This window comes from Dermacentor silvarum, chromosome 1, assembly GCF_013339745.2.
Source record: "Dermacentor silvarum isolate Dsil-2018 chromosome 1, BIME_Dsil_1.4, whole genome shotgun sequence".
NCBI classification, from domain to species: domain Eukaryota; kingdom Metazoa; phylum Arthropoda; class Arachnida; order Ixodida; family Ixodidae; genus Dermacentor; species Dermacentor silvarum.
Window position 1 is genome coordinate 206076437 of NC_051154.1, and position 23608 is coordinate 206100044.

General features: G+C 47.0%; 1 protein-coding gene across 1 annotated transcript in view; it reads left to right on the forward strand.

The window, feature by feature from the left end:
* LOC119436680 (protein qui-1-like) overlaps window positions 1–23608 on the forward strand; it is a 556193-nt gene that overhangs the window by 441451 nt on the left and 91134 nt on the right. Inside the window, exons 8-12 of the mRNA XM_037703643.2 lie at window positions 10492–10633; window positions 11884–12055; window positions 15050–15253; window positions 17809–18273; window positions 20041–20398. Of these exons, the coding sequence (XP_037559571.2) occupies window positions 10492–10633; window positions 11884–12055; window positions 15050–15253; window positions 17809–18273; window positions 20041–20398 (1341 nt within the window). The remainder of the gene's footprint in view (window positions 1–10491; window positions 10634–11883; window positions 12056–15049; window positions 15254–17808; window positions 18274–20040; window positions 20399–23608) is intronic.

Consider the following 23608-nt stretch of genomic DNA (forward strand, 5'->3'; position numbering starts at 1 on the left):
TACTCTCATCTTATTCTTCGACAGACAGAATAGGCGTGGCTCACTTTCCTTCTTACCCTGGCAACGCTCTGCATAAACTTCGGCCAGTAATGCTATGGTTGGCGCTGTGAATGACCCTCGTTCCCTTCAATTTGGCGCCACTTTTCTATGCCCAGCAGATGCGAGGCCAACGTTGGGCAAGCGCGCTGTTGTTCCGCAGCACTTTTTTCTCCGAGATTCTCAAGTAAATCTGTGCCCCACCATTTTGTGTCCTAACGCAATCATTTTACGGTGACGCGTGCGTTCTCAAGCTCTTTTGTGCTTTTTTTTTTTTTGGTTTTGAACGTACTTAATTTTTTTTATTTTTTCATTCTCGCTTAAGCATTTCTGTTCTCGTTTTTTTTTTCGTTCTTTTTTGTACGCATCTTCTCGCTGCCTTAATCAAGTAGCCGAATAAATTAGTGCTGCGCGTAACCTGTTCTTTTTTGCGGGCGTTAAATGAGTAATCAATTCTCTTGTGTGGGGTCGATATCAGCCGTTTTGCTGTATTTTTTTTATTCAAGCGACAGGCATAGCTGCAAGAGAACTTTAACTTCATTAGCGCCGCTAATAATTGACGTCTCAAATATAGCACTGGGTGCAATAGGCAAGAGAAAGAAAAGATAGAAGGGAATAGAAGGGGAAGGGGAGAGGATAATCATGTGCTAAACATGCGTAACGCACTATTGTCGATTGAACTATAAAACTGAGAAGAAAATCAGAGGTGGTTAGACTTGGGAAAGAGAGTTGGTTTCATATTTAACTTGGAATGAGAAAAAGAACGTCGAAAACGTGTGAAGGACTCCATGTTATAGAGAGCGGTGCGACGCGTTATAGTATATTGAAATGTCTTGAATTTCTCCACCATTCCTTATTGGACGATTTGATATGTGTTCGGTGTAGGAAGCGCTGCTCAGGCAAAAAGAGAGAGAATGCCGACACAATAGTTTCGACAACCAATGCTAAATGCCATCAGCCTTCACTAAGAGGGGACACATTCGTGCAAATAGTTAAAGCTATTTAGGAGAACGCTGTTATTTAACGCTGTGCTTAAAATACAGTGCTGAGGGTTTTTTCGGTGTTAAAATGTTCTATTGAGAGAGTAAATTGCACTTAAATAAGCACGCTGTAGACCTGACCCTGAGACTGCATAGAAGCTACGGAACGTTTGCCATGGTCTAAACTCTTTATCAGCGACGGGTATCGCTGCTCTCCGCGAGGTCGGCGGCGAGTGGCAGCAATGAGCAACGTGCGAAGTCTAAATCTTCAGGAAGCGTGACAGGCGCTCCCCATTTGCCGCCTCGGGATAATTAATTCGTTGGCCCGAGCGCAGCAACCACCATTTACAGGGCCGGCTGAGCTTCAAAACGATATAATTAGTTCATTCGCGGCGTGTTTAGGCAAAGCAGTGAATGAGGCGCGTAAGTGGGATGATCGTGTGAGGGTTTCTCTGTGATGTCGCTTGCTTCCTTACGCTCCGCCCCCTCCCCCCCCCCCCCTTCTTAAAAAACAAAGAGACAAAGGAGGGAAAATAAAATAAAAGACAGCAGCAGCATGCATAAGCTCTACCCACGCGTATTTCCGTTTCGATACCTCGACTGGATAGCAGACTGCGGCTGCGTTCCCTTGCTGACAAGTACCACTATACTAACAGAACACAGCAATCAACGCTCTCGGGAGCTCGCTAAGGTCTACTAAATTGTTAAATGTGAGAATGTTTATAACACCAAGCCTTCGACCATTCTGACAAAACAGGAGATCGCGGTTTTAGATTACACCTACACATGAGGAGGCAATGTTGAACGCCTTTGGAAGGGTGCTAGTGCTGATTGCGGAACCGCACTTCAAAGGTTTCTGTGCCCTGTTTTTGCGGTGCTTCGTGTAGAGTTTTCGTGACACAGGTACTTATTGGTTCCGTCTGTTTTGTCACACACGCGGAAGGCCTGAGCAAGTCAAAGGCGTTCACATAGGTCACTCTCCCTCAAGAAAGAAAAACGTACCTTCACAGCTTTGCAGGCCGACGAGCGATGATGACGGTCTTCAAGTATATAGCACCTGCACGGACAATGGGCGATCGTGCAGTCGTCGCAATGTGATAGATAATGTTTGTCTTTCCGACTGAAATCGATCACAGTGACACAATAAATGTTCGATGTTCTCTTCGCCGCCGCAGACGTCGCACACAGCACTGTCGGTCATTCCAATCAAAGCAGAGTACGCCTTCGTGAAAGCCACTCCCAGCCACAGCCGGTATAGAAGCGATGTCTCACGTCGGTGAAGCCCGGGTGGAGGTCGGTGTTGGAGCGAAGGGTTCAGTTCGTGTAGCCTGGTGCGCCTTATATTTGGGGTGTTCCACTCTGTTAAAGAGATCTTGCGTGCCAGGTGACGAAGCTGTCTTGCAGCGTCTGTTCTGGAAAGAAGAATGAGAATGCTGTGTTCTTCATGATGTAACTCTCGGGAAGCTTTGTCTGCGTGATCAGATCCGCTGATTCCGAAATGGCCAGGGAGCCACTGGAAAATAATTTCGTGGCCTTTCTGTTTGACGTCGTGGTGAAGTTTGACGATTTCGTACGTTAGCTGTACGTTAGCTCCACGTCCGAGAACTGACTGCATATTGTGGAAAGCCGATCTCGAGTTGGAAAACATGGCCCATGTACCACAACTCTTTGCGTCAATAAATTGAAGTGCACTGCGCAGAGCCGTGAGTTCTGCAGCCGTGGACGTCGTGACATGTGACGTCTTGAATCGCAGTGTTACTCCTCTCGTGGGTATAAACACAGCACCGCCAGATCTGGTCTATGTAGTCGATCCGTCAGTATAGACGTGCACGTGACTACTGTATCTCACGTACAACAGGAGTAAGCTCAATTGCTTTAGTGCAGACGATGATAGATTTGACTTTTTCTGAGGTCATGGAATTCTGAGCAGTACTTCAGGACGGCACAAACACCATGGAGGCGACACCGGCCTGGGCGCAGGTGCGTATACCCCGATGTGAGCAAGGCACGATGTGCACTGACAGTTGTACTATACGACCTGCGGGGTCATTCCACGGGGAGTGCGAAGAGGCAAGGGGTCCGGGCAATGTGCTTGACATGTGCACGCATTGTCTCGACGGCGATGGGCGTGGTGATTGAATAATCTTGAGCAGTGGCGAATAGTTTCAGCCGTTGACGCGCTGCGTGGCACTCCAAGGCCAACTGACAATTATAAATTGTTCAGTTGGGCGCCCAAGCAAGCACTTACGGAATCCGCGCTGCCATACGTACTTCTCTTCGACGCCCGCTAAATTCAACACAGCAATATTTTGGCCGATGCGCCTCAACGGCATGTTTTCCGATAGCGTGGCCGTGCCTTTCGCTAAATATAGGCTTAACTGGAAGGGATGGAGCTTGTGAGCGCTTGCGGAGTATAATGTTAGTATTTAATCACGTGATCTTGAGCAAAATTCTAGATCACGTGGTTTTAAACTCCCTGTGGAAGGTTTCTACTCACGTGATCTAAAGCCGCCTAATGGCATCCTATTACTACGTTCCTTAGAGGTTGTAGTAAAACGATGTAATGTAGAGCATTTTACTCCAACATGCTCGAGTATTTTTTTTTAGTACAAGGGAGTTTTCAAAGCGCATCAGCGGCAAAAACCTGATCGTCAGCTAATTTTTGCTAACAGTGTGGCATAATGACGGAAGACACAATAGAGTAATTTTTGCCACACACACCTAATGCAAGAAAAAAAAGATACTTTTTTGTTTCGCAATTGCGATAGTTCTGCTAGTTATTTTGCCCTCGTGATAGCAAATGTTACAAGGTGATAACTAAAACGAAGGGATAAGGAGGGATCCACAAGAAATACACTGGTCCGTAACGCGTTTATGAGCATACGCGTACACATTTAAGCATGTTGACCTACATTAACTGCTTTAAGAATACCTCAAATTTTGATGTCCCGCCTTCAGTTTCTTTAATTACAGCAAGAAAACGGAATATGTAACATGGGTCACTGAAAAAAAAAAAGAACGTTAACTTGTTGAGAGCGACCCTAGCTCACCAACGAGCAGAAGTCCTTTACTGCGCGCGCGTAAGCTAGAAGGGGACACAGAAGGTAAATAAAGAAAAATGCGCAGTAGGTGCAAGTAAGCAAATATTGAAATAAAGAAAATACCTCGCGACCTTAAATTGCCCAATCGCTAACAGCGAGCACGCGTCATCGCACGCCGTGGGGATAGAAAGGAAGGACACGCAGGAAGCAGTTTGACTTTTTTTTTTTCTGAGAATTTTTCGGCACTTTTCTTCCTTCAATTTCCTGGGAGGGAACGAAGTCAAGTGGCACGTGACAAGCCATTACCGCGAAAAAAGTCGAGCTCGGTAGAGCGAACAAAAATATCCATGCCGCGCTTTGAGTAACTCGTTCTGGAAGCTCGGGTAAACTGAGTCGACGACGTTGCCCATTGATGGGTGCGCTTCGGTAATGATCTCAGCCACTTGCAGCGTCTTTCTTGCGCGACCAAACTCAGCTACGCGACTCAGCGGGTCGTGCTACTCAGCTATGCTCGAGTTTCGAGGAGTACTTGAAAAAGAGTACGTGCCGTGTTTGTACAGCACGTACTGAGAGAGGTTCGCCATTTGGCGAAACTTTTGACCCGCCTGTAGAGAGTACTCAGCCTCATTAAAGCCCTTAGTGCGGAAGAGCCATCCTGCAGGAGGGAAGGGCTTAAAAAGAACGAAAGCGCGCGAACAGGGCTCATTTACGGGTATAAAGTCGGCACGCTCAAGATATAATGAATGAATGAATCAATCAATCAATCATTCAATCATTCAATCATTCAATCAATCAATCATTTAATCAATTATTTATTTACTGCGCCCAAGGACAAAACCAAGTTCTAAGTGCTGGCCGGACGCATACATTAAAAAAACAAAGCAAAATCAAGACTAAGAAAACACAAAAAGAAACCTGCAGGGAATATCAGTAAAAAAAAGACACAATGTAAAAAATATAAGTTATGAAAACGTGAGTGTAAATACAACAAAGCGCAAGGTAAATACAAAAGAAAAATGAGCAGAAAGTCAGTTGAATAATGTGATACAACGACGCAAAGCTCGGAAAAGAGCAATGACAGCGAGTTATGAAAAATATCGAGATCATGAAAATAAGCTTTATAAAGGCTCAGTATTCTGTGGACGGTTGAGTGTTGGTGATGTCAGACAGGAACATGGAATATCTACATTCTCAGGGGATCTTGCGCGGAATACGAAACATGGTACAACTGACGAGTTCAGGGAAGGTGAGGATACTATGAAGGAGTTTGAATAGAAACAAAACGTCAGTGTGATTACGTCGGCAGCGAAGTAAGAGCAATGACAATTATCCAACAGTGCTAGAGCAAGGTCCAGTGTCCGTGTTAGCAAAGCGGTGATGATATATGCTTATAAACGTTTTCTGGACCCCATCTATAATGTCGGTGTTGGATCTATAAATCCCATTCCAGACGACCAACGCGTATTCGAGAAAGATTGTTGTGTACAACTTACGGAATGGTGTAGGATAATTGAATTATCTTGACAGTCTGCAAACAGAGCCAAGAGAGCGCATACCCCGCATTGCAATGCGTTTAGTGTGAGATGAAAAGTGTAAGGTTGTCTCAAAAAGTAGACCGAGATCATTGATCTCACAGACCTTACACAATGATACAAAATATACAGATTAACAAAAAGATATGCTTGTTGTTTTGCGGGTGAAAGTCATGGCTTTGGTGTAAGCACCATTTAAGGTGAGGTTATTATCTTTGGACTATTTACAAAAAGAAAACAGGTCAGACTGCAGGATGCGACAGTCATCAACAGTATGAATTTCCTTAAAAAATCTTGATGTCATCGGCATGCAGAAGGAATGAAGAATTCCTAATGGCGGAAAGAACGTCATTAACAAAAATTCTAAAGAGGAGTGGTCTCAATACAGATCCTTGAGGGACGCCGCTACTTGCCGTGTACAAAGAAGACGTTTGGCTATAGACGTTAACATAACCTAATTAACAAGAAGATAACTGCGCGAGAGATTGAAAACTGACGAGTCAACACCTAAGTGCGTAAGCTTGACCAGAAGCAATGAACGAGTGGCTCACTACATCAAAAGCTTCGATGAGGTCACAGTAAATGGTGTCGACTTGTCCCCTCTAAAGGACCGGCGCCGAGTCCTGCATCATGACACTTGCGAGATTTGTGATAGGGAAGCGGCCAGAGGGAAGCCCATGCTAATTCGGAATCAATAAGTTGTTCAGACTAAAAGACAATATGTTGTGAAGAGCAAGCTGAAAATTTTTCAAAATGGCACAGAGAAGAGAAATCTGGCGATAATTCGATACATCGGTTTTACAGCCAGAGTTAAATGCCGGAAAACACAAGCAGTTTTCCACATACGAGGAAAAGTGGATGTATTCAAAGAGTTATTAAATATCAATGTCAATACTGGAGCAAATATACTGCCGCAAGCTTTTAGAATTGCTGAGGGGATGCCATCATGGGCGAAGGATAGGAGGGCCTTACGTGCTTAAGGCATTCGCTGATGAGCTTTTGACCAAACACAATACTAGTTGCAGGAACCGTCGTGTGCTGCGAACTGACACCAGCGTTGAAACGTGAAGCTTTGTTTAAGGATTAGAAATGGGCATCAGAACAGTTCGCGACTGCTTGGACTTCTACTGCGCTAGAGTCGAGCCGACGAAAACGCTCTTCACATTTACGAGAATGCTTGCGGATACACTTCCAAAATGCTGCCGGCCGGTCGGAGGGGCTCTTTTCCAAAAATGAAATGTATGAGTCGTAATCCAGCTTATAGAGGCGCTAAGCAAGGGGCCCGAAAAAAGCGGATTTCTTGTATCCACTCATTAAGCACAGAACTTGTAGATTTTCAGTGCATGGTATCTTTATGCTATAGGGCAGGTGAGAACCAGTGGGGATACTTAGAGCGTGTTGGTCTGTACTGGGGAATGGGTTTGCGTGTACTTCTCAAAACAAGCTCCATAAACTGATCTACTTGGTCATCAACGTTGGTTTTCTCTCTAACCAGTGGCCAATCGGCGGTGGACAAGAAGTCATATTGCCGCGTCTGTAGTGCGGCAAGGACTACGACGATAAGAAGATATTTCGACATTTAAAGGTAGCATAGCGAACAAGAAGGAGAAGTGACTAGTGCGTGCGGTAATAAACAGCCCGTTCTTGTTCTTGTTCATGCTGACTAGTGGGTTTGTCCTTCGAGTTTCCGACGCCGCGATAATGTAAACCAACTTGATCACCACTTTTGAAAGTGTGGTTATTATGTTGTGCTAGTGGAAGTAGAATTATCGTGTACTATTTGAAGTAGGAATATCATTTCTTGTCCAGCCTGGCAGCTCAAGCAGACAATGGTAGCGCTCGGGAGTTCCGCCGTAACGGGCGAAATCCCTGGAAGGTTCAAAATTTCCGCTGCTCTTGATTTTCTGTAGTGATTTCTCCGTCGAACGTTGGCTGCCCTCTTTAGTCTGATGCCCTGTTGCACAACAGGACTGCATGCTGTATTAACGTCAAACATAGTTTAAAAAATTATGGGGTTTTACGTGCCAAAACCAGTTCTGATTATGAGGCACGCCGTAGTGGGGGACATCCGGAAATTTGGACCACCTGGGGTTCTTTAACGTGCACCTAAATCTAAGTACACGGGTGTTTTCGCATTTCGCCCCCATAGAAATGCGGCCGCCGTGGCCGGGATTCGATCCCGCGACCTCGTGCTCAGCAGCCCAACACCATAGCCACTGAGCAACCACGGCGGGTAAACATGGTTTACTCGGCAAGGAATTCAACTCAGGGCAGATCTTGCGAACAAGCTTTTTTGTTCTCCATTCAGTAGGGAGAGAGAGAGAGAGAGAAAGAAAAAAAAAGCTGTGCGAGTTCGTCATTGTCGAACACGTTGACACAGCAGCGTGAGCACAAAGAAAACTTGATTGAAGTAGAAAGAAGTCGCCTGAAACCATTCAACGAGGAATGTGGACGTTAGTGCGATTAGCGCTGAAGCAATGCATCCAGACACCGTATTGCAACCGTGCGAAACACGTGGTGCATGAGCCGTGTATGCAGACTGGCTGCTCTTTCGCGACGAAAACAAACCAGAAGAGTCAAGATCCAAACAAGCCAAGCGTTTTTGCATTTCGCCCCTATCGATATGCGGCCGCCGCGGACGGGATTCGACCCCCCCCCCGACCTTGTGCTTATTAGCGCAAGCAACTAAGCCACTGAGCAACCACGGCGGGTCAGTGCACAAACTCCAGCCTAACAAAAATTTCGAGTTGTCGTGCAGACAGAAAAAGAATGCATAAAGAAATGTCATTCCTGTCTGCGATACGAAGTGAGCACCGCTATTAAACGCGTAAAAGTAAAAGAAGAACATAGCTGACGAGAAAATGTGAGCCCTCCCAAGGATAACGCAGTACGGTACTCAAGGGGAAACCGATTGGCAGAGCCCGAAGAGCAAACATGAAAAGATCGCAAGCAATATAGGCTGAAAGCACGTCCCTTTTCACAAGAGAAGCATAACACAATTTGCGGGACACGTTGCTTGAGCACAGGCTCAATGTAATCAAGACAGGCCAAATTATAAGCTAATCTTGAAAATACGCGTCTCGAATTATTCACGATGAAAGCAGTTCGATGTTCTTTTCCATGTCTAAGAATTTATATTAACAATTCGCTCTCTTTTAACTAAACACCGCTCAAAAGTTATAGGGAGCCGAATTTACATAGAAATTTGATATTTCATTATTCTAATGTCGCAGTCCCCTTTCGTGCATGTGGGAACAAAGGCAAAAACTTTCATTAGCCGTCTGCAAGAAAGAAGTTACAAGAAAATGAGTTACCAAGATATGGAAATTTTTTAAAACTTAATTTCGTTTGTGTAATGTCATGCATGGGAAATTGCCGGTCTTTTAAAGCTGTGTAACATCGTTGATAAGCGCGTTTTGTTGCCGAGCGTAAAGAACAAGGTTCAATGTGGACGGCATGTTAATGAAAGAAAAGGGGCGAAATCCCCGTTGTTGAGATTTCAGAGAGCGTTGCAGGGCGCCATCGCTTGGTCTAAGTATTCGAAGCATTTTTCTTTTCTACCGCGGGGTTTCTGCAGACACTGCTAGGCAAGCAGAAAGGCAGATATCAATAGCCCAGGCATTCAGCTTAAATGGTGCATTAGAAGAAAAGGCGCTTGCGCTATTAGTCTATAGGAAACGCCGATTTATATAGTGCTATTTTTGACGTTCCGTCGCTTATTATAGCGGTGTCAAGAATCAATTGTTGCCGAGAGCTGAGTATTGCTTATACTTGATGCATTCTGTCACTGTCATGACCGGCTGCGACACAAAGCGAGGGGAAAACGGTAGTCGCGTGACGGCGGCTGCTAAAATGAAAGCTTGAAATCGAATTTTTTTTTAAGTCTATAGATTATCATCCTTTGCTCCGTCAAGTTCGGCAAATGAACTTTTATTTTTTCTGCCTGTTTTTATTGCCAGGATACAATGTGTCATGCCCGGCTGTTGTTGCTCGCGTTGTTTACGGCACCTGTCTGTAAAACGCGTGACACACCCAGAAAGCAGTGTTGCATGACACAGGGTGCAGCAATAAACGTACAAAATGGTGCTGTGTAGTTCTTATTCATGCATCACCTTCCTGCTGCCTACAAAAACAAAATTACTTCTAGGGTTTTACGCGTCAAAACCATGATATGATTATGACGCACGCCGTTTAATTTTGACCACCTAGGGTTTTTTAACGTGCACCCACCCAATGCACGGTACACGGGCGTTTGTGCACATGCTGCCTACAAAGCCGTAGAAACCAAATCTTTGTAATAGTTTAATAGGAGGTCTTTAGGCACACATCGGCTTAATTTACCAGTTACCAGCTTGACGTAACGAGAAAAATTGTTGTTAAGCGTATACAAACCAGCGTGCTCGATCACGACCAGATCATACTGTAGCATCATACTGTAGATCATACTGTAGTATCATACTGTACCGAGGCGCCCCTGCCGAACACCCGGCGCGCAAGGCTATATACATACGGAGTACGCTGAGGTGGATTGTAATTATGGGAGCACTGTCCTCCTAACGATCTCAATCTTTTAAGTACGCAAGGAGCTACTGAAGCGGTGGGTGCGCAGTGGCATTTATATATTTAACAGAGATCGGATATTAGCTGCATTCGCACGAACTTACGTCGAGCAGCTACATTGTTGCACAGCGTGTCAGTGCGACATTGCTTCTTTGAACGCGACTTTCTGACTGAACTGCCTCTCGTGTTTTGCCTTAGCGGAAATTACTCTGAGCCTTTGTGGCAGTGATGTCGCAGATGTAGCGTTTTCCACCAACAAGTTATTTGCCGGGCACATACACACTCAGCCGATACATAATATGCCTTATTTTTTATCGCCCCTGTTCTGTTTCTTCCCCAAAGGTATCAACGTGAACGACACCTCGGCCTCAACGTACGCCGATGTCAGCACGCAAGGTTCGGACGAGGACACGGCAACGTACACCGAAGACCTGGTCGCCGACATTATATTGAACGTGGCGAGGAAAAACGTTCACTTCTACAGGCGAGAACCATTCCGTTTTTATTGCCGCACCAATGCCTCCCACGTACTACAGTAAATCAATACTGAGAAAAGCATTGTTACCTACAAGGTGGAGAGCTGGACCAGGTTTTAACCTTCAATATTCCCAACCATTCAGTGAGCAAAAAAGGAGAAAGCGACGACCTTTTTCTTGAGAGGGATTCATTCCTGGTACGTGTTGGGGCCAAGTCTGAAATTCAGAAGAATGATTAGTGTACCAGATGGAAGACGACACCGTGGTACTTTTCAGTAAATTAGGGAGGGGGGCAAGAAGCTTCAGGCCGCAAAGCTCAGTTATTCCCAATGACCGTCCACTCCACGAAGAGACGCAGCTGAACTACTTCGTCAGTTTCTAAACTATTGAATGGCCCCATTGTACTCGTTTTTGTGTAGTCTTTCTGATTTCAGTTTAAGTGAGTCGAATTTTCTTAAAACGCTTTATTTCACCTTAGTCCGTGTCCTTGGGGCCGGATTCTCGATTCTATTGCTTAACTCCGCTTTTTTTATTGTGGGTGGCTTGGTGGTCGTCCTAATCTGCCGGCCCACTTGCCCAGCACAACCACGACGCACTCTTGAACGTAAAAGTGATTGAGTGACTATGGTCGAGTTTATGAAACATTTCCTTTCTAGGAACCGTTGCTAATTGGCTAATCACCTTAGCTAATATAAGACCCCGTATAATGTTGGCCGGTAATATTTTTAAGAACTGATCTAGCGCACTAACTTTCTTGCGCCCTGAAGCCGGGCACTTTTCGAACTTGCAAAAAAAAATGTTTGTCACTAACCGGCTATCATTTCGGATACTGTCGCGAATAGTTTCCGGTGCCACCCTTTACGTCCTATTGCCGGATACGAATTAAAAGCTTCGTGAATTCTCACCACGCTTCTGAACGCCAATACTGCAGTGCACATCTGGGGTAAAATTCACGAAGCTACTCCTAGCTCCCTAAGAATTGTTTGTCACTGGACGGGCACCTTCGCCAATAATATGGTCGCTGTCACGATTTGCCCGCGCCTTTTCTTAAAAACCCTTCTAGCGTACGAGATGTTTCTTCGTGCCCGATAAAATTAACAACTACGAGTGTCGAAACTTGCTGTCGTTAAGCACGCTTCTGTGGTCCTCGCAGAGTGCGTGCCTGCGACGTTTATCATATGCTTACCCGAGTGCTGTTTAACACTGAAAGGTGAGAACGGGCGTTTCCTTTACCCGCCTTTCAATCTCCGTGACGCAGCGTTCCGTGGCACGCGAGTGGTCTGGACCCCGAGCTGTCGGCACACAGCAGCTACTTGGAGAAGCTGACCGAGGCGCTGCTCACCACCATCAAGGCCATGGTGGACGAGGCCTCGCAAGTCGAGACGCCCGACTGGGACGAGCTGCCCCCGACTTTCCGCAAAGTTGTTCAGGTATGGATCGACGTGTGGGTGACGGTGAGAATTAAAAGCTGAAATAGCCGTGCCACGACACCTTAGCGAATGTTGGTCATCAGTTTCTTAATATCTCGTGTTTTACACTTCGTTAGTCAATCCACAACAGCTTCTCTTCAATTAGTAAAGATGCCAGTTCCGTGCTAATATAAAAAAATTGTTGTTTATGCAAGGCATAATGTACTTCAATATAGCGCATTTCAATGTTAGCGTTGCATCACACGCGACGCTAACGCAATCGTGTTTACGCTATTGTAAAGCTTAACTCCACTACACGGCGGACGGTACCGTAGTTATTGCTGCAGGGTGTCCGGAGTATAGTTGGACGAGAAGGAGGAACGCAGGGCTAGTTAAAGGGCAGCTTACGTGGTCACTTGCAATTATGTCGCACAATAGTGTAAAGCAGCCTTCAAGTTCTTTTAATTTTTATTTGAGAAGTGTGTGTGTGTGTGTGTGTGTGTGTGTGTGTGTGTGTGTGTGTGTGTGTGTGTGTGTGTGTGTGTGTGTGTGTGTGTGTGTGTGTGTGTGTGTGTGTGTGTGTGTGTGTGTGTGTGTGTGTGTGTGTGTGTGTGTGTGTGTGTGTGTGTGTGTGTGTGTGTGTGTGTGCGTGCGTGTGTGTGCGCATGCGTGCGTGCGTGCGTCTGTCTGTCTGTCTGTCTGTTGTCCGTCTGTGCATGTGTGTGTGTGGGGGGGGGGGGGGAAGGGGGTGCATTTGCTTTTACCTTTATAGCATTATCATCTGCCTGACTAGTAGAAATTCGTGGTTTCTTCTTATTTGTTACGCAACAAAGCGTACGTGCTTCCTGCACAGCTGAGCGTCTAACTGTCACTTACATTTGCGCATATCGTACGTCCTCCCGGTGTCGTCACGCCGAAGTTGGACGTTTGTTCCGCTACAGTTATCGTGCCCCTTGTTAGTTTTCATTTAGGCGTTGTTGCTAGCGCCTAAGTTCAACAATAAGACGCCGACCGCAAGAGATATAAAGCTGCTTTAACCACGCGCATATATACCTTCATGAGCGCGGCCTCCGCTTGCGTAATTAGAACGCGCCCATCAGTAATTCCCAACTTTCCTGGCCTTATAAGCAGTTGCACAGCACGGCATGCGGTATACTGTGCGTAGCTGGCATTCTGCAGTTGCGATGCATTCTCCACGCTTTTCGCTTGCACGGCGTTGCGTTTCACGCGAGAGAAGGGCGCGCGATGCCGCGAGAAGCAGCCGGTGATGCGAACCGAATGCATAATTAGCGGTGTAGTGCTGCAGTGCCGCGCCTGGGCTCCTCTCTGTTTGTGAATTATTCAATGCGCTTTCTGAGGGACACTGTGTAAGCTTCGACGCCACGCGCTCGTGGCTAGGCCATCGCATACGACCCGCTGTTGCCAGCTCCGGACACGCTGTCCGCTGCGCACACATGCAAGCCAGGTACGGATTGCGTCCGCCGATACGGTGTATTTTGCCATGGCAACCCTGCACTCTGCCAAGCGCGTATTCAAAGCGTGCAACTGCGCGTCCCTTGTGTGCGGCCGCAGCGAGATTCAAAATCTCGCGCAGGATATATCGATGGCGGCTTTCGCGGCGTGTATACGTAGCTCACACGCGAACGCTGTTTGCATTGGCATCGCGGGGCAGCACTCGTGTAAACGCACCTTGTTTGTTCGCGCTGGCGCAAGGCGCTGGCTGCATGTCGCAACCACGACTAGACACACGTATCGCAGCCCCGCTAGCGTTTGCTCGAGTCACGTTTTGAACAGCGTGCCCCGCGAGGTGCGCGAAAGTCCCGCCGGCATCAATCGCAGCGCCCCTCAAAGCCGTGACAGTATAGCGGACGCGATTTGTTTAACTGCCCTCATTTCCAGAGATATAGCCTAGAAGACGATGGCTAATAGGGGAAGGGGGGACGGCTCGACAAGTACGTCAACATATAGCCCTGCCGTTTATATCAATCAATCTCTAAATATACCTCGGGAGTTCTTTTGAAACTTTGACATGATCGGCTCCACGATGGTGCAATTTTAGTGCGAGAAGTATATGAACTAGCTAAAGCAAGATAGCATGTCTTTTTTCGTTATAGGTTTGCCAGGCTTGCGGCTTCTATCTGTCGTGCTGTTCGTGAGGCTATGCAAGCACTGTCCTGATGCAGCAAGTGAGAAAGAAAAAAAAAACGCTTACAAAAACACTGCTTTGTTACGCTTGTATGAGCATAAGTTCGCCCCTTTTAATGCAAGCTTGGGTGCCGTATTTTGTAATAATTATTTTAATTAACCACTCCTTTTACACTTAGCGATTGGCTCGCGTGACGCCCCGTTTCCTTTATCGTCGGCACTCGCCGCTCGCGGGGGCAAATATTAAAAAGAGGATAAAATCGGAGTGAAAAAAAAAGCTCCATCCTTGCAAATTAAGTCACTTGGTTACTCTTACGCAAATGACATCCGTGGCGATGGTATAAGTGCATACTTGAAAAAAAAATACTTGAAAAAAAAAGTGCTCAGATGTTGTGTGCCTACTTATGTCTGAGCAGCTGCGTACGCACCGCAGGGTCGTGCGTATTTTTTTTTTTTATTTTTTTGTGTGTGTGCGGGCGCGTGTGTGCGGGCGCATGTGTGCGTGCGTGTGTTTCTGTTTGTGTCTTCATGCGTGCGTGCGTACGTGCATCCTCTGTGATTGAGTCTGTATGTTTATACGCACTTGTGTACTCAAATTCACACGTTCATGCGCATGCTTACCTGAGAGCAACGGGAATATTAGCGATACAGCAGCTGTACAATTTCAATGCCTCAAGCCGTTCTTCAACATGTTTCACAGTTTTCTTTACAACACAGGAAGCGCGAAGGTCACATCAGAATAAAGACAGACCAAAACTTGCGCGGCCTTTGGATTCGGTCTGGCATATGGCTGACATAGGAGCAGGAGCGCTTGGTCAGGAGGGTCTCTTTCACAGCCACTTCCGCTCTAGCACGACCTTTGTCCCGCAGGAGGTGGTTCGTGAGTCCCAGACACACCTGTGCAACAGCCGGCAGCTACTGCGTTGCCTGGGCGTGTCACAATCTTTAGACAGCGACTATGGCCCGCTGCTCCAGATTCAGCAGCTCATGCTGGCCGACGAAGAGCGTGTGCGCCACACACCCATCATTGTGTGTGGTCGGGAGGGATGCGGAAAGTCTACACTGCTATCTCAGGTACGCCTCTTTAGTGACGTCGGTGAACTCAAAGGCGAACAGACATACTTCGGTCACTTTACGCCGCTTGCACCGTCGTAAAGAGTCCGTAAGGTAACCGTCGTCTAGGAAAAACAGACGGAAATGTCCCGTTTATTCATGTTTCTGAAAAACACATCATGCTAACCCGCAACCCATACTAAGGAACTGTGCAGCATCCATTCTTGCCCTCTTTTTTTTTTTTTTTTTTTGCGAGATTTTGGGCGAGCCCCTTGTCCGCTGCTGCTAAAGTATAGATGCAAACAGACAAAGGTGTCGTAGCTAGGAGTTTGTCTTGGAGGAATGTAATTTGCTTGTAATTTGTAATTTGATTTCCTTTCTTGGGAAGGTGAATGGAAATCTTACCACCCAACCGTGGTCTGCCGAATCGTTGCAGATTTAATGCGTTAGATATAGCAGTATGTTCTCCTAGCGATTGATAAAGTTTTTTTTTTCGTTTCTTAATTGTTCTGACACCGAAACAAACCGGCCTGTGATGCCTCCTTGCGAGCAAGGTATAGACCTTTTCATCGGGCGAGGAGGAAAGGGCGCGCGACGAGCCTTTCCTCCTCTCTGGCTTGTGCGAGCCGGCGCGGCGCGGGTTGAATCTGTTGCCGGTCGCTCGCTGCCGAACGATTTGGAGGTGTTTTAGCTAGTTCTGAGGGCAATTTACGAGATGTCAGTTCTTACGAGGTCGTCGAACAACCACTGAGTAGCCTTTAGGTGCAGCAGTAGCTACAGTATCTAGAAATTTATCTTGGATGTGCAAAAATGCGACGCGCATCATCAGCCGCGGTGTATGTGTGTAGTCAACTAGGTTGGATGTATCGGTTTTCACTCGATGAAGACTTGTTGTAAAACATTTGCATCAGCCACCGGCAACGTTCTCACGCATTTTAAGTCCAGTACACTTCAAATCACTATGTCTACGTTAGCTTCCTGCAAGAGGCCGAAGGCTTTGCTCAACACAGCGAGCACTGCGATTGGCAAACCAACATGATACACACAAGCTTCGTGCTTCGATCGGCATTGACTTTTTGCCCTGTAAGGGACAATATACAAAGGGGGTCGCATAAAGAGAATCCAACAGCTATTTGTAAGGACTCAATTTCCGTAAGATCGGTGAATGCGTCGTAGATGACAACTTACGAGACCGGAAAAAAAAAAGAGTTCATATGTCCTACTTTTGCGGCAAAATAAAACAGAACACGGGATAACGACGCAATAAGACTTCGCATGGTCGTGCCGCATGCTTGGCCCACTTGGACCATGCGCTACATAGAACAAATAGATCTATACCACAGCATTTAGTACTGCCTCGGACACTCCCGCAGTCTGCAGCTGGTCGTTCGACCACTCGAAAACTTTGATTCACACTGTACGGTAAGTGGTTATTATTAACCAAATTATTTTATTTGTGGGCGGAAATCTAACCCAACAAACAAGGCAGTCGCCCAATGTATCTACAGATAACTTGAACGCTTGTCAAAGTAAACAGCACGACTTATTCGCCAGCAGAACGGTACCTACGTTGTTAGGATCGTCAAATGTTTCCTAACTACTCGTTGCAGCTAAACCAGAGCTTAGAATTACAGTGCTGAGAATGCCGCAATAAGGTAACATTTGTGAAACTAATTTTCATAAATACCTAACTGATATTCGAGGCTGATTGTAAGCTCAAACAAACGCGCACACCTCGCGCTGGGTGTCTCCGTCCCCCCTAACGTCAGCAGAAACTCCAGCCGCTTAATTACTTCAGACTTAAATTCCTTCACTACGCCTCACAGGACCGTTCCCCACATAGAAGACGCCATTGCATGCTAAATATACCGCGGGAGAGTGAATAAACTCCCCAGAAACGGCCGCCGAGCGTATACCACAGCATACAACACGGGCGTTCCCCCAAGCCAGCATGCCAACTGTCCATAGATGGCGCCACTGCCTACGCAATGGCGGCGCCCATGAAAAACCGGTCTATAGAAATTCGAGAAATAACTGCTCCCCCCCCCCCCCCCCCCCCCCCTCGTTTTGCCCAGCGGTGGTGGATGGCGAGACAGCGTCGTCGAAACATTTCAGTTGAGGAGCTTCTGGATTTTACAGTAGTCGATCTCTCACATTATGATCATATACCTTGAGATGACAGGTGGCAAAAACAAAAAAATAACGTCGCACTTGGGGCGTCTCTTCTTAGTTGCACGTACTATTCCTTAAAGGGACATTGAAGAGAACAATTATGTAAGCTGTATTAGTAAATGAGGCCTTTACAATAGAAACAAAACAAAAGCCGCTCTTACCCTGAGAAGAGGTCCTGCTCGGGCCTACTAATGTTTTCTCGGCAAAGATGGGCTCATTGTATTGTAAAAGTCACAAAGGATAAACGTATTAAGTCTGAAGAATATTTACTCAGGCAACAATGCTCTAAATATGAAAATAAAAAAGAAACCCTTTGAAATCCGTGACATCACAATGACACCGATCGTGGGATTTTGCGCGAAATGAAAAAAGCCTCACCTGCCCAACTCCGCCGCGCTGCGCAGGTGCTCATGTACTGCCCCGAGTGGCTGGGCAGCGACGTGGTGCGCATCGTGCGCGGCGTGGGCCAGAGCCCGTGCTGCGCGTACCCGGCCGAGATGCTGCGCAACCTGTGCCTGCACATCAGCATGGTGTTCGGCTTCGAGATCAGCCCCAAGCACCAGAGCTTCGAGCTGAGCAAGCTGAGCACCTGGTTCCAGGAGCTGCTGAAGCGCGTCGAGGCCAGCACCAGCGACCTGGTCATCGTGCTCGACGACCTGGACCGGCTGCGGGGTCCCGCGCACCACCAGGCCGCCACACTGGGATGGCTGCCCTGGAACCTGCCTCTCAACGTGCACCTTGTCTGCTCGGTGGCACAGGAGGCGGAGGCGGTTCTCACGCTGTTGCGCAGCCGCATCCCGGTGGGAGACAGCTACGTGTTCATTCCGCCCCTGGCTGACGCCGCCAGCATGCTGCAGTCGCACCTGAAGGTCAGCGCGCCTATACGCGAAATCGTCCACCTGAGCAAAAATTAAGGTGCCGTCGGGCCCTTATGGTGTCACTCTACAGGTGCCATCGGCATTGCACCACAAATGGCTTTCAGGCGACGCACGCAAGACGTTAAAGGGCTCATGAACCATAAGTCAAGATCACGTTTCAGAACATTACCGGGTGTTATTTGTTATGTGTAGCAATTGTCTTGAAATCCCCTGTTGATGATGGTGGTGGTGGTGGTTAAACTTTATTTCCAAAAAGGGTCCTGAAGGACACCAGACTGTTCGTCAAGGTGTAGAGGGCACCTCCCACGTCGGGACGGGGAGCCCTAGGCTCTCCGCCGCTTCGCGGGCCTTCTGGACAGCCCAGAGTTGGTCTTGCAGCTCGCGGCTTCTAAGAGCGCCGTCCCACTTGTTCTGTTGATGATACAAGCATTCCTTTTCTTCAGTTGGGTTACTATAACAGGCGGACATTATCTCTCCAGGTAAATCGTAGTGCAAAAGTAGATAATCGATAAAATCGAGCCAATTATCTTTTTAATTAATGTCGTTATGGTACATGTCACAATGGTGCAACTGTAGCCCGTAAATATGCAGGACACATTGGATTGGTACGGACACACGCGAACTTTACCATCAGGCAGTTGACAAAGGACATGACATCGTCTTTCAATGGCTGCCAAGTCACTGTGGTATCTTTGGAAACAAGCAAGCGGGCGCATCCGCTCGATCTTCACATACCAGTACCGATTGCGTCGCTATCCCTATGTCCAGAACAGACGCAGCACGAAAGCTGCATGCGCTTGCTCGCGAGCTTACGTTAACCCACTGCAATTCAACGGACTTTAAAAACCAGCGCCTCTGTTCCCTGGATCCTAATCTGAAGCTCCGCCTTCCACATGGCTTACCACGACGGGAGGTAACTCTCATATGTCGCCTAAGCCTTGGAGTAGCTTTTACCAACGCGTACTCGTACCTTATCGGAATGGCCACAAGTCCAGATTGTGAAACTTGCGGGTGCAAAGAGACGATAGCACATCTTCTCTGTCAATGTCGTCGTTTTAGTGCACAAAGGAAAGTCCTCAGAACTACGCTCGACAAGATAGACAGCCGTCCCCTTACGGAAGCCAGAATTCTTGGTCCCTGGTCCCAGCAGACGTCGGAACGAACTGAATTAAAAGCGCTAGTACGCTTTTTAAAAGAAACAGGACTTCGTGAAAAACTATGGAATTGTGCGGACTGATGTGTTTTTTTTTTCTTTTTAATCTTCCCTTGTTTTCTGCCCTTACCCCGTGCCCCTGTGCATAGTAGCTAACCGGACACTTAACCTGGTTAGTCTTTCTGCCTTTCGCCTCTTATTTTCCTTCCTTCCTTCCTTCCTTGAATTGGAACCAATTCAGTAACTATAGCACTTGTTTCAAGATATATGAAGTCGAACTCTGCTACATAATGAACTGGTGTCCTAGTTCCATTCCTACTGCACACATTCCTGCTGCAGGGCGAATATATTCAAAACTGCAGGAATGTATCTACTTTCCAGTATCTACGTTTGCGAAACAATGTTTACTAACCAATGGTCAATGTAATCTGAGCACAAGTATAGTACAGAAAATATTGCATAATAATTACGGTATAACCACTGAAGTGAGAGAGTGACCGCGCTGCTATCCTGGAATGGGCTTTGAAGAACATGTTCGCGCTGGGGCATCAAACTTACGCTGTTATTCTCGTTTGAAGCGATCCAATAACGTGTCTTGCGCGCAGGACAACAAGCGGCTGCTGACGCGGCAGCAGTGGGACGTGTTGCGGCAGCGGCTGGCGGGCCAAACGGCGAGCCCCCTATACGTGACGCTTCTGTCGCAGCAGGCCATGCGGTGGGCCTCGTACGAGGCTCTGGACGGTGACCTGCACGTTCCGGCCGACACCGAGTCCTTCGTGAGCCGCAGCCTGGAGCGCATTGAGCGCCAGTTCGGCCTGGCGCCGGTCAAGAAGATAGCTTCGTACCTCACTTGCACCAGCTACGGGCTGCGCGAGCCGGAGGTCATCGAGCTGCTCTCGTCCACAGAGTGCGACGGCGCAGAACTCGCGCCCGTTAGCTGGCTTTCCTTCAAAAAGGAGCTCGGTGAGCGCTTTTCTCGCCTGCTTCTTGAAGGGGGGAGGGGGAGGGGAGGGGAGGCGATTTGCTTAGCCCTTAACTGTTTTCGTTACCTCTTTGAGCAGCAGGTTTTTTGGTGCGTCAGCACTGAATCTCAGCATATACTTGTGGCCGTAATAGGATATCATGTCTGCACCTATCCTTCTTGATAGTACACATCGGTCATTGCCAGCTGGCGTAGCATGCTAGGCATGCCACCAGGCAAACCTTCAGGTTTCATTAAAGAGTCTCTCTCTCACACACACATTGCCTGTTAGTTACTCGAGACGCAGTCACCTACATAAGCCCTGGAGATAGTTACAGCTGAGGAAGTTCAGATTTTGGGTGCAAAAGCGTTCGACGCGCAACTGTTACTGCGCACTCTAGGACGAAACATGGGCCGTGGAAATGTAACGATTATATTGCAATTATATTCGTTCTCGTCCTTCTTGGAGATGGTACGAGATGGTGCCGTTATACTTGCCATCAGCTCTTCCATACCACTTCCTCACCCTTGTCTTAATGCTACCGTGAGCGGAAGGTCGGCCACCTTGTGAAGGTCAAACTGATAGTGTGGAAAAGCCTACTTCCAGTATTTCGCACAATCCCTATGAGCGCGCTACTGCAGTTTTTGAAGAACACCGGCCTCAGTAAACGATTGTAGCCCTGCTGTGCACCCTGTACTGTATGCGCGTAGTGCTCACTTTCTCCCTGATTGCGGCTTTCTTTTCTCCTCTTCCTTACCCCTGTATAGGGTAGCAAACCGGACGCTCTTCTGGTTGACCTCCCTAATATTCCCCTCCTTGCTTTCTTTCTCTCTCTCTCTTTGCATTTTTAACGCGAAGCATTCTTTGCCTCTTACAGGACACTTTGTGCCTTGTGTCAGCTACCGCTTTAAGACGATTGCCGTGTGCATCACATCGCGCAATGACATTTGGCTCATACGCGAGAGCAATTGCGCACGCGCCAGTTTCTCTCATGGCTGCAAGACCAGAAGTTAGTGCAGATGAGAAAAAGGCGCAGAAGCGGATGCGCGCCCAGCAATCATGTCGTCGTCGTCATGCCTCCGTTGTCATGTCGTCGTGCAGGCATCTTGTCGCTGTCGTCAAACACACAAACTGCTCGCCTTACACGGACACGTTGTGGCATCTGGTAACAACACTTTTTCCAAGCTCCAAACAAGGCTAGATAACAATGCTACCCGCAAGAGGCTTCACACAGCGTTGACTCGCACACAGCCTGGGATCCGCATATTTTGTGTTAACTACCGGCAAAGGACAAAGAACTTGCACACTAAAATTCACTTTGAAAATTGACACTAATAAGTTTTTTTGTTTTTTGTTTTTTGTCTCACAAATCCTTTTTTTTTTTTAGCTGCATCCTCTTCTTTTTTCTTTTAGTACTTCCTATATAAAAGAGCTCGGATAGAGAATGTTTCCTTCTCCGTCATCAGACGTTGTACTCTACATGGATCGTTTAGTTTTTACTGGCTCACGGTTAAAGTTTCAAAAAAAATATTCTATACTTCCTCCGGATTACATCCAACGCTGAGGAGATTTTACGCTGCAGGAAGCGTTACTGTTAATATGGGTTGACGTGGGCCTCGTTACATGGCACTGCATGCATGTGAGTGCACTATCCAAGTCAGCCCGTGACCTTGGTACATTTTAGAATGCTTGGTGTCAAACGTGCGCGCATTAAACATGCAACAAATTGCCCCTGTTGGATAACGTTTAATTTTCCAGTATATACTGAGTTCGAGGACTATCATGTCGTTCCCTTTGCACCGTCTCGCACCGTTGGACTTGGAGCACCCAATGTAAGATACAAACTATAAAGTTTTATGCCGACGCGCGTTATTATTGCAACAAGAGCCGCACCACTCACCATATAATTTGTTTCTTGTAACATGAATGAAGGTATTTATAAAGTGGTGCTTCGCAGACAAATGACAGCGTATTTTTCGCAGTGGACATCGGGAAGTGTGAATATCTTGTGTTCCGATTAATTTAGATAATTGACCTATATTTTCTTTCAGTACTCCCAATATTCAGGAACACCCGATGCAGCTGTATCCATCATGCATGCTATGCCTTAGATGTTTTTGTTTTTTTTCTGGCAACGTTATGAGGCGCGTTGACAACACACAACGTGCTTACAGTGGTCGCAAACGAATCACATCAGGGGCCGTACTTTGTAACATTTTGTTTCAGTTTTATTCTCTTTTTTTTTCTTCTTACCCTTTTAAACGACGAGCGATCCTTCCCGGCGATAACAGCGGTGCGGCGCCGTCTGAGCCAATGAAGAAGGGCGGATATAGTCTAAAATTAAATGTAACGTTACAGAATGCTGCCGCAGAGTGCAGTTCTGTCCTTAGAGTTTTCAAATTACTGGAAAGAACTCAGGGTCTAATGTGTCTAGGGGCTGGAAGCATGGTGGATCTGCCAGCATGAGAATAATGGTTAGTACGGGGATTTATTTGTCTCAACTTTGTCCTTCCGGCTTCGAACAGCATTGTGAATTTTCAAATTGATCATTTTCAGCATAACATTGCCTTACGAACGCAATAATTCATAGCGATGACGAATATCCGCAGAGTCTGATTGCCTTATACGTTTTTAACAGCGCAGCTGTTTAAGCCAGCCGTAATTTGTGGTGCGGATCAAGAAACTACGAAAAAAGAAACGAAAATAAACTTTCTTGGATTCGAGCCTGCGTACCCCCGGTCCCAAAGCGAGCGTCGTAACCACTAGGCTATAGAGCCACGCTTGCAGAACATGCATTTATGCGAACCATATGATTGCGTTCGAGCGTCGTCGTCTTCGTTCACAGCTGGCGCGTTCGTACTCTCGTGCTCTGCGAGGTGAAAAGTTTTGCGCGCTATGAGAGCGAGAGAGAGAGAGAGACGCATTCACGGAGCGGGTCTCCTGGAACGCGGTGTCGGCATTGGAACGCGGTGTCGGTGTTGCAAGCTGGGCTATGCAACGCACACTGATGGCCGTAAGTCCAAGACGCGCGAAATAAAATTATCATCATCATGAGTAATAAGATGAATTGTTCGCATGCACTTCCAGAAAATGCTGAGATACGATCACCCAGCTTCGCTGTTTCAAGCGTTGCGCGGCCGAGTGCAAGGTTAAGCGTTTTTTTTTTTTAATATATATATAGAAAAGTAAATTTCTTCAAAAATTGGGTCAA